The sequence below is a fragment of the Podarcis bocagei genome, assembly GCF_964188305.1.
Source record: "Podarcis bocagei genome assembly, chromosome: Z".
In the NCBI taxonomy this organism is placed as follows: Eukaryota; Metazoa; Chordata; class Lepidosauria; order Squamata; family Lacertidae; genus Podarcis; species Podarcis bocagei.
In genome coordinates, this window is record NC_138140.1 from 14,328,007 (window position 1) to 14,339,385 (window position 11,379).

General features: G+C 47.7%; 1 protein-coding gene across 2 annotated transcripts; it reads left to right on the plus strand.

Moving 5' to 3' along the window:
• The first annotated feature begins 1,710 nt into the window (after positions 1–1,710).
• Positions 1,711–9,388, plus strand: LOC308579245 (telomeric repeat-binding factor 2-like). Of its 2 annotated transcripts, none has more exons than XM_081180097.1 (9): positions 1,711–1,889; positions 3,478–3,692; positions 4,295–4,381; positions 4,575–4,721; positions 5,357–5,742; positions 5,939–6,208; positions 6,870–7,001; positions 7,985–8,042; positions 8,881–9,388. In XM_081180097.1, exons 1-9 carry the CDS (start codon positions 1,721–1,723, stop codon positions 9,061–9,063), a joined length of 1,647 nt encoding a protein of 548 aa, XP_081036223.1. In that variant the 5' UTR covers positions 1,711–1,720; the 3' UTR covers positions 9,064–9,388. The 2 variants fall into 2 exon arrangements, with proteins under 2 accessions (XP_081036223.1, XP_081036222.1); XM_081180096.1 differs by having other exon boundaries at positions 6,870–6,988; positions 7,963–8,042.
• The last annotated feature ends 1,991 nt before the right edge of the window (positions 9,389–11,379 follow it).

An 11,379-nucleotide genomic window follows, 5' to 3' on the forward strand; every position in this document is an offset into this window, starting at 1 on the left:
TCCCAAGGATTAACAGTATTCCGTCTTGGTCAGCTAGGAGCACCTCTCTGTAATGCTTCTACCCCTTGTAAAAGTTGTTCCTAACCTAACGTTATCTAAATATTATAAATAATGTTATCTAAATACAGTGGTACCTCGGGTTAAGAACTTAATTCGATCCAGAGGTCCGTTCTTAACCTGAAACTGTTCTTAACCCGAAGCACCACTTTAGCAAATGGGACCTCGCGCTGCCGCCGCGCCACCACCGCACAACTTCTGTTCTCATCCTGAAGCAACGTTCTTAACCCGAGGTACTATTTCTGGGTTAGCGGAGCCTGTAACCTGAAGCGTCTGTAACCCGAGGTACCACTGTATTGAGTGTACCTGAAGACGTGTGCATGCACGCTAAAGCTCATACCAATAACAAACTTAGTTGGTCCCCAAGGCGCTACTGGAAGGATTTTTTTCTTTTCTTTCGACTATGGCAGACCAACACGGCAACTAAATATCAACTAAATATCTACCTGCAACTAAATATCAGGGGCATGGAGGTGTGGTTCCACTGGGGATATATGAGTGCAGAGGCGGAGCGGGTACCCAGAGCTGGTACCCAGACCCGGAGCTGGCACCCGGGGGTGGGCCGATCCTCCCAGAGGGGCGGGGTGGCGAGCACGGGGGCGGCACCGCCTGCCGCGACAGTCCCACGGGGGCGGTGCCACTCGCGGCGAGTGTCCCGGGGGAGGGCGCGGCGGCGATGTCACCCCCACCTCAGGGAATACACCGGGGGCGCCCCGCATCCCCTTCCTTAGCCAGTGCCCTCGTGCTCTATCCGCATAGCTGTCAACCTTCCCTTTTTGCGGGAAATTCCCTTATCTCAGCGCTGCTTCCCGCTGCTATCCCGGATTGTTCGATATCCCGTAGACTGTCCCCGGGACAGGTGAGGCTGCTGATCCCTTCTTTCCAAATCCGAAAGTTGACAGCTATGCTCCGTCCTCTATCCTCCCCAAGTCTGATTTCTCTGCCTGATGTCTGTGGGAACCTGCCCGGCTGCCCCCTTGATTTAATAGACTTGTAGAGTTGCAAGGGTTCCTCAAGGATCATCAATGAAATGCAGGATTTGCTCCTCCAGAGGAGGAAAGAGTATTTGGAAATCCATGTGGAGGGGAGGGCAACCTTTCTTGGGTAGCCTCAGGCAAGCCTTGCCCTAGCCTGCTTCCCAGGGCTGTCTTGAAACTCCACTCCAGACTCTCAGGAAGACTCTCAGGGCAGTATAACAAACCACACAAAGCAAATCTCCAGGGTGTGACGTTTCTGTAGACCGAGTGGAAGAGGCAGGGAAGATGATTCTCAGTACAGGACGAACGGGATGCCCAAATTTAAGATGGGGAACCCTGTTGGAAGACCTGGAGATGGAGGAAGGGATTCGCTTCCTTTAAGGGCTCAAACCACCACGTGCAGGATTTCCCTGGGCAAGCAGCGCTGCGCGCTGCCCATCGCCTTCCCTTCCACCCTCTGCGCTTGGTGGGCCTCCAGGCAGAGGAGCGAGCCAAGAGCCCCGCTGGGACCGGGACGCCGCTGAGAGTGACTCCAGGGCCCCGGGCTCTGAGCCAGCGATGCTCTCGGCGGTCCCCCCGACGCCCTCCTGCCTCGCCCACCGACCACGTCAGGGGCAGGAATCCTTAAAGGGCGCAACTTGCGCTACGCCCCCTTCCCGGCGTGGCGGCGCACGGTAGGAGGGAAGATGGAGGAGGGTGGCTGCGGAGCGTCCGAAGGAGCCGCGGAGGCTCGCGAAAAGGCCCTCGAGGAGGCGGTGAACCGCTGGACGGTCCCCTTCTACGTCCACCAGGCCCTCCAGGCTTTCCGGGCCGGCCGCAGCCGGGACTTTCGCCAGCTGCGGGACGTCGTATCTGGTGGGGAGACTAGCTAGTTTTACGAAAGGGGCATTTGGGGAAGATTGGCGCTGGGTTCCATAATTCTCAAGGGACAGTGGTACCTCGGGGACTTAATTCGTTCCGGAGGTCCGTCCTGAACCTGAAACTGTTCTTAACCTGAAGCACCACTTGAGCTAATGGGGCCTCCTGCTCCTGCTGCTGCTGCGCCAACGGAGCACAATTTCTGTTCTCATCCTGAAGCAAAGTTCTTAACCTGAAGCACTATTTCTGGGTTAGCCGAGTCTGTAACCTGAAGCGTCTGTAACCCGAGGTACCACTGTACCTCCTGCTGGGGAACGTGAATGTAAATAACTAATAATGATAATAATAATTTTACCATTTATGCCCCGCCCACGTGGCTGGGTTTCCTCAGCCGCTCTGGACGGCTCACAGCTTACAGTATATCAGAACATACTAAAACATCAAACATTAAAATATATTGCCTAATAGCCCCCGTTCCACTTATGTCACTCTTACGTATTTACATTTATATATCACATTTAATAGTCCTTAGGTGTTTTCATTTAAGAAAAAGTGAACCTAAAGCAACTTAAAATATAATACAATCTATATCCCTGGAATGTTTGTCATTTGCCTTTAGAAATTAAGGGAACCGATTTTAAAAGAAAAGGCACAACGTACAACTAACCAACTGCACGGAAGCCAAAAGGAAGGTCTGCAAATAGCCAGTTGTGATTCTCAGCAAGATGGTTAGGATACATGCCCCCTTAAATGAATGCCTCCTAAAGCCCATCACAGATGGTCACGAGAAGGGTTAGGATCCCCACCCCAGCCTCCTAAGTACAGTGGTACCTCGATTTATGAACTTAATCCATTCTGGAAGTCCGTTCTTAAACCGAAATGGTTCTTAAACTGAGGCGCATCTTCCCTAATGAGACCTTCCGCCGCCGGTGCCCTTCCACCGTTCGTATTCCGTTCTTAGACTGAGGTAAAGTTCTCAAACTGGGACACTATTTCCGGTTTTGTGGAGTTCGTAAACCAAATTGTTCTTAAACAGGACTGTTCTTAAACCTCTTGAAATCTATTTCAAATTGGAGATTGTTGGTGCGTATATTAAGAGAATGAGTTTAATGAGTTTTGGGTATGGCCCGTAGTTGAGTGTGATGGTTTCCAGAAGCCAACCGCTAGGAATGGCCTAGCACCTTTGGAGTATAGTTTTAAGAAGCTCAGCTACTTTACCACTCATTTTCTTACAGTAATTACTTCTGTATGTCTGTAAATAAAATCTGTACATACTGCATTTCTGCCCTACAAAACAGGAGCCCCAACAAAATATCTGACCACAAAGATTAAGACACTAAAAAGCCATGTGTTTGTGTATATATGCATACTAAGGATATTGTAGATTACATGCAAAAAGCACGCAAATACGAAGTGACTCCTGGGTCAAAGGGCATGTTGGGATGAAGTTGGCTGTCTGTATATGGTCAGGGGTATAAGGTATGGGACAGGGCTTTGGTGCCCTGGCCCAAGCCTCATTACACCTAATTTGCTGAACTATCTGATTTTGCTCAGTGACTGTTTGGACTGTCTTGTTCTTCTCCAGCTGTGCTTGCACGGCCCCTAGCGCAAGAGAAATGTATTGGCATTCAGCTGCAGATTGTGCAGTTTCTGTCTAAGATTGATGAAGATTGGACCATTGATCCCGAGACCAAGTTAATGCCTCTTGAAGATGCCCTTGTTATTTTGGATAAGATGAAGGATGAACTGGACTTAAACAGTGACGTAGCAGAAGAAATAAGAAAAAAAATAAAGGAAGCGGTAAGTGTTAGCATTTCCTCTTCTGTAGTCACTGATTACTGTTTCTCAGCCTAGTTAGAAAGTAAGAGGACAGCTGCCTTTAAGTTTCAAAATGCAGTATATTTCAGAAAGGGTTTAATTAAGGTTCTAATTCAATGCCAGGATTAACTCTTGCCTATTTTTCTCCATGCTTAAATTAAGCTTTTAAATAAGTTCACAAAAGTTAGTAGAAGCAAGGAGGCAAGATTCCTATATGGTGGGATGAAATGAGAGAGAAATGTATGCTCAAAGGTGCCTGAGTTTATTGGAACTCAGCATGTTTTCCTTCTTTGGGAAATCCAGGGTAATCATGGAAAAAATGGCTTCTTGACTGACTCTCCTAAGGCACCCATTATTTCAATGTTGTTAGCCTACAGATATTTAAGTAGCTTGCCTTACTTGAATTTAAAAATAATTTTCTTGAATAAGTGTTCTAATATTACACAATGAAAACCCACTGAGTTGAAAATGTAAAGCAGATCTAGAAAACTGCCGGGGGGTTGTTCCCAAACAGTATCTTCTTAGATTAGGAACATTTCCCCAAAATCTTCCTTGCAAACCATTATTTTGTCTTTCTTCTTCAGGCTGTCATAACCTGCATTAAAAACAAAAAATATGCACAAGCCAGAATGATCTTGAATAAGCACATGACAAAGGACCCAAGTTCAAAGGTGAGCTTTCAGCAGGTATGAGTAGTTCATGTTGCAATTGTTGTTGTTGAAATGTGCCTCTTGTAGGGTCATTTCACTACAAAGCAGAGTCATGGTTTGTCCTTCTCAAATTCTCCTATTCAGTGTCTTAAATACTCTCTGCCCTGCGCTGCAATTTGCTTGCAAGTTCTGAAAAACATTTCCCTTTTCTTAGAAAATGAGGTCAATGTTGCAGAGAATCATCCAAAGAAAAAACTTAAGTCACCGAGCCATCCGGAACTTCTGCTGCAAAGTTTTCCAGCAGAGAATACTTCTGTCTTTAGAAAGCTGCTGGAGTGTCCCTGAGCCCTTTCTTTTAGAGGTAAGCAAGGGTATGGGGTGTTGTTTGATTGTTGTAGTAGTGGGAGGACTATAGCTCCGTAGCCGAGCATCTGCTTTGCATGCAGAGGGTCCCAAGTTCAATCCCTGACATCTCTAGCTAGGACTGGGAATGTCCCCTGCTTGGAACCCTGGAGAGCCACCGTCACTCAATGTGTGGTGATATGTGAGCCAGCCTTTTTTTCTTCCGATGTTCCCGTGTGTTGCTGGAGCACTTGAATATCACCCACATTGCCACAGCAGAGCTCTTGCCGTCTAACCACTGTGATCAAAAAAGCACATTCAACACCGGAGGCTTAAGACAGGAGCCTTCTCCCTGGACAAACTATTATGTGCTTGGGAAATATTTTTGTGAAGAGCCAAGTGCCCCACTGCAGAACAGAACAGGGCTGCAATGTCACATTTGACATATATCAAGCTTGTAACCTGACAATGTTTTGGACTAGCAATACCCAACAGCTCCAGCATCATGAGGCTGTGCTGACTGGGACTTAGGGGAGTTGTAGGTAAAGCATCTTCAGGGCACCAGCTTGGGCATGGCTGCTGTATAGATGTAGAAAAAGAAAAAGAAAGTAGAGAAGTGTTGTCTAGTAACTGTGTTCACACTCTCTGTTTAAGATGGCAAAAAAGGATTTGGACGATCAGATAGAGACCGGGCTCAGTCCTTTGGAAATGGCCAGCAAGGAGGAAATGGTGAAAGAAACTTCAGAGTTGGCAGCAGCAGATAAGCCTGAATCTGTGGGAAGATCTGATGAGACTTTGGAAGAGCCCAGGCCTGAGGGAGGGCTTAGCAATATAGCCGAAGAACAACCAAAGTCTCTGGAGGGAGGCCGTGAGACAGTTGCAAGGCTTTTGATGGAGGCAAAGGGAGCTGTTTTGGAAGTTGCTAAAGTGGTTGATGAGTGCCAGGCAGCTTCAAAGCCAGAAGAAGAAACCAGTGGAGCTGCAGAGCCTGCTATAGTTGCTGATGCCACTGTCTCAGCAGCTTCCAGTGACACGGACAGGTTAGCAGCCTATGGCCTCTCCCAGTTTTGACTCCTTTGCCATGCCGGGCAGCTGTTTTGCCATACAACTTCTGGCTCTCAGCACTCAAACCCAAATTGCACCTGCTGCCAGGGGAACAAGGTCTTTGGGGTGAGGTCAACAACATAAACTGGCAAAACTTGTGGAGCAACCTGCTGATGTTTCTTTATTTTGCAGATGCTCGCCTAAGAGGATGGGCTCGCATCCAGGTTTGGCTTCTGATTTCCACGCAGCCAAGGGCCAAAGGGAGGAGGAGAACCATGCTGCCTCCAGGCCACACCCTAGTGAATGCTCAGTGTCCATAAGCACACGGGTTATGGGGTCAGAGAGCGGGAACCCCCCAACTTCCTGCCAAGTTTCATCCAAGAGGCCTGCGGCAACTTTGGATGTCCAGACAACACAGCCCCAAATACCCACCCAGCCTGATGATACCTCCCAATCTCCCAGGTAAGAGTCCATGACTGCTGTGAGGTCTGCTGGGGAGCTGGCACAGCATGAAGCATTTGGTGCCGCTTTCGCCTTTGCAAGGAATCCATTCGAAGGCCTTAGGCCTCAGCCCAGAAGCTCCAAGGAAGGCAAAGGTGGTTTGCAGTGGTAGGGTTGCATTGCTGTGCATCTTCTCCCCCAGCTAGTAGAATCAGGTGGCGAGAGAATCAGGTTGACATACCTTGTCTTAATCTTTATTACTCAGATTGCAAAGACAGCAGAACTGACAATACGGTTTCTGGCCCCATTAAAGACTGCTAAACAAATTTATTGTGGCAGAAACACCTGTGCCAGACTCTGCTTTGTCAGATGCCTGGAATGTTAGCTTCAGTTGCCAGACAAAAGGTAGAAATTGTTATTTCTCTCCCCCCTCCCTCCTTCCGTCAGTTTCAAGGATAAGGGTTTAGGTTTCTGCCACCAGCTATTTGCTCCTATTTAAACTGTCATAGGTCTCTGCAGTAGTGTGTTTGCTGTGACAAATTAACCTCCCTCCTTGTCTGACACTTAAACTCAGCATCTCCATAATTTTGGTTATGTGTGACATTAACTGATGCAGCTCAGTCCTGTCCCATCTCCTTGTGGGGTAAGTCTTTCCTCACTTGTGTTTCTCTGTTCCATTCAGATTAGCTAAGAGGAGACTAATTTGTTCAGATCAGAATGAAGAAGAGGATCTCCCAGGTGGTGAAGAGGTTCATAGGGACCGGGACCAGCCCGAGACCCCCAGAGACCCCCGACACCTGGGTAAGCAGCAACTGTTTGAATCTGCTTGCCTGGTTTTGGGTGCTCGGCATGATCAAGGTTTCTTTGCCCCAAGGCTGCTATTGCAGAAATATAGCAAAGCTACTCTCAAAAGAGCAAAGCTGCCAAGCAGCTGACGCTCTCCTCTGAATGTCAGAATGCCAGAAGCTTTGAGTTCCCATTGTCTGCTCCATAGATTTGGAACCTGCTGAAGCAGCTAGTATCCTGTACACAGTAAGCAGAGGGGTTTTGGGGTACAGCTCTTGGCTCAAAAAAGTAAAATATTTGGACTGCCTGCTCCAAGTGCACAGCAGCAGCAGCAGCAGCACGGACAAAATCATTGCCTTTTGCCTCAGACTGGCTTCTTGTTCTGCAGGGTGCTCAACCATGGCTCCATGCACTCTTCTAATTAAAGCACCTGTGCAGTTTGGATGGCTTCCCACATTGCATTACCCAGTGACATCACAATGACATGGGGGGAAACATCGCCAGCATGGCAGGCAAAGACAACTGTTAAGTGCGATCCTTCAGGAGGCTTGCTTAGGCTATGCACAGGCTGGCTAAAGGCAAAAGTCTCAAAACCTGGCAAACATCTTACAAAGCAAAGTGTTCTTCTTCCACCGCTGCCGCCACCACCAGGCTTCTTGTGTGGTGAACCGGCTTATACTTGAGTCAATAAGTTTTCCCAGTTTTTGGTGCTATAATGAGGTGCCTCAGCTTATATGTGGGTCGGCTTATACTCGAGTATATACGGTAATAAAAGAGGACATGTCTGGCATGTCTGGCAACCCCAACATAGTTTCATCAGTAGTTGGCTGCCTACGCATCATGCTGCCAAACGCTGGGTAGAAATTGACCACTACCCTGGATTTCTGATGAGGGGACAGTAGTGGTAAAACCTCCCAATTACTGAGCCAGTAGCAATAACCAGCTTACTGAGTGGTTCCATCCATCCTGTAAATGAATTTATGTTTCAGAATCGAAGGGAAAAAGCAGCAGCAGCAGCAGCAGCAGCAGCAGCAGCAGCAGCACTTCCCGCTTGGGTTCTAAAAAGAAGGTAACCAAGCCTATACCCAGTCTGGAGCTGAGCACACCAGTGAGAACAGATAGGTCTGCCTTGATAAGACCCCTCTAAATGGAGGCCAGTTGATGAGGACCGCCTCTCCCAAATGAAGTAACTGATGAAAGCCCCATTAATGGGAACATAGGAAGCTGCCATATGCTGAATCCTGGTCCGTCTAGCTCAGTATTGTCTGTGCTACAGGCTTTCAGGCAAGGTGTCTCTTTTGCAGCTCTGCCTGGATATGTCACAGGTTTGAAGCTGGGATGTTCTGCGTGTTCAACCCCTGGACTAAGGGGCATCTATCTCCTAGTTAATTAATCAAGGGCAGTGGGGGCCAAACTTGGCCCTCCAGCTGTTTTGGGAGTACAATTCCCACCATCCCTGACCACTGGTCCTGTTAGCTAGGGATAATGGGAGTTGTAGTCCCAAAACAGCCGGAGGGCCAAGTTTGGCCATCACTGATCAAGAGTCTTGGATACCCGGATGTTTCCAAGAAGCCTGGGCAATCTCAGCACGTCATATCTGCTATCTTTGATAGCCTCTTGAACCACACTGTAAGGTGGCTGAATTTTATTACCTACATTTTGCAGAAGGAGAACTAAGTGTGGAGAGCGTGCCATCAAGTTGGGTTTAATGTCTCGAAATATGGGCCAGATATTTGCCTGCTTTGAGTCACTGGGCTACAGCCCATGTCAGCGGTAATCCTCTGTTAGCAACAGCCATGGAGCCATCTCCAGAGGGTGGGGTATCTGTCGTTCTGTCATGGGGGCAGGGGGCAAGTCTTGCAGCACTTGATGGTTGCTCACGAGAGCCTGTGCCCTCTTCTTTCTAGATCTGGACTTCAGAGGAGTCTCAGTGGATTAAGGAAGGTGTGAAGAGGTTTGGGGAAGGGAGGTGGAAAGCCATCTGCAAGGCATTCCCCTTTAAGAACCGGACGCCTGTGGCGATCAAGGACCGATGGCGGACGATGAAGAATCAGGGGCTCTTGGGGAATGACCTGGAAGCAAGTGGCTGAGCTACAACGCTATGTGGACATAGGGTGGGCCAGAAATACTTTTGCAGTGTATTGCATTGGGCCAGCAGGCTGGTCACTGCAATCTCTTAGCATCCCTCTGCTTTCTCACATAGGATCTGCCCCTCCCTGATAATACAAATTCAGCCATCAGGACTTGAATAAGATATACTGTATTCTATCCACAAACAGGACAACATCATCTTATATTCTCAGGATAGGCAAACATTCTTATTTACTTTTGGAATCAACTAACTTCAATTAGTATTAATAACATACTCTATAAAATCCCACAACACTGCACCAAAATCCAAAGATGATGCATCGCCTTGAGGTAATTTAAAACAAATGTTATTTTTACTGAAACTGCAGTGTTTCACACAATTTTGTGTTGCAATTGTGTTTGTGTTGCACACAAACTATGCAATTGTATAGTTATCAAAATATTTCCAGTGTTGCTACAGTTGGTAAAAAAGTGATGAGTTCTTTAGATACTACTTTTTTTAAAACCAAATCCAAAGATGATGCATCGCCTTGAGTTAATTTAAAACTAAATGTTATTTTTACTGAAACTGCAGTGTTTCACACATTTTGCGTTGCAATTGTGTTTGTGTTGCACACAAACTATGCAATTTTATAGTTATCAAACAAACAGGACAACATCATCTCCTACGTTGCTGACGCAGCCCCAGCTGGCACCGCGTTCCCAGAGAGCCAGGCTTCCTGGCACAGCGGAGATGTGGCCGGGAGGGAGGAGTCTCGGGAGGAAAGGTAGCGGCAGGGCACAGCATTTTTTGCCTTTCCTAAAACATCCCCCTGGTTGCTATGTATTTTCGTATCCCGTGTGTTTGTGTGTGTGTGTGTGTGTGTGTGTGTGTGTGTGTGTGTGTGTACGGGAAAATCCGGACATATGGCAGCCGCGCTCTCGGGCTGCTTTACTCTTGTTGCATATCTATATTTCCTCTTTTCACACTACTCCCCCCCGCCCCCCGGAAACCGCTCTCTAGCACTCAGTTGGAGCAAACAGCGAGGACCTGAGCAAGGAGAACGCCATCCCATTCTTACCTAATGTTGAGATATCATACACAATATGTAATTGGTTCATGCTCTGTCCAAGCAAACTAGAAATGGTGAGCAGGGTTAGGGGTTGGGGTTGTCCTCATATAGTCCTTCTGTTTTTTCCTTCCTTTCTTTCAATGACCAATGTATGAATACAATCTGCTGGAGCAACCCTTTGCCAACAAATATCCCACAGGAAGATTTGGAGGTGCCAAGAGTCCAGTAACAGAGTCCTCTGTCAAATGTCCAAACCCCTAGGGACCCGAAAAACTTTTATGTCTTGAACCATCATGTGATCTTTCGGTGAAAGGCTGTATTTTAAAAAATAATTAATTAATTAAAGTAGTAATAAACTGCAATCAAATCTGAAACAGTCTGGAGTCTGGAAAAAAAAAAAAAAGGATCAAAAGGTATGGGAGGAAAAATGCCTGACCGAGAATCAGCAGTAAAGGGGTAGATAAAAATGGATTGCCTGTTTCCTCCCCATCCCAAGGATTAACAGTATTCCGTCTTGGTCAGCTAGGAGCACCTCTCTGTAATGCTTCTACCCCTTGTAAAAGTTGTTCCTAACCTAACGTTATCTAAATATTATAAATAATGTTATCTAAATACAGTGGTACCTCGGGTTAAGAACTTAATTCGATCCAGAGGTCCGTTCTTAACCTGAAACTGTTCTTAACCCGAAGCACCACTTTAGCAAATGGGGCCTCGCGCTGCCGCCGCGCCACCACCGCACAACTTCTGTTCTCATCCTGAAGCAACGTTCTTAACCCGAGGTACTATTTCTGGGTTAGCGGAGCCTGTAACCTGAAGCGTCTGTAACCCGAGGTACCACTGTATTGAGTGTACCTGAAGACGTGTGCATGCACGCTAAAGCTCATACCAATAACAAACTTAGTTGGTCCCCAAGGCGCTACTGGAAGGATTTTTTTCTTTTCTTTCGACTATGGCAGACCAACACGGCAACTAAATATCAACTAAATATCAACTAAATATCTACCTGCAACTAAACAGCAACTAAATATCTACCTGCAACTAAATATCAGGGGCATGGAGGTGTGGTTCCACTGGGGATATATGAGTGCAGAGGCGGAGCTGGTACCCAGAGCTGGTACCCAGACCCGGAGCTGGCACCCGGGGGTGGGCCGATCCTCCCAGAGGGGCGGGGTGGCGAGCACGGGGGCGGCACCGCCTGCCGCGACAGTCCCACGGGGGCGGTGCCACTCGCGGCGAGTGTCCCGGGGGAGGGCGCGGCGGCGA

Excerpts from the sequence above, each read along its gene's own strand:
- LOC308579245 (XM_081180096.1), top strand. The coding sequence starts at position 1,721 with ATGGAGGAGGGTGGCTGCGGAGCGTCCGAAGGAGCCGCGGAGGCTCGC. Across the intron at positions 3,693-4,294 it reads GAAAAAAAATAAAGGAAGCG|GCTGTCATAACCTGCATTAA; the intron begins GTAAGTGTTAGC and ends TTTCTTCTTCAG. Across the intron at positions 6,209-6,869 it reads GATACCTCCCAATCTCCCAG|ATTAGCTAAGAGGAGACTAA; the intron begins GTAAGAGTCCAT and ends TGTTCCATTCAG.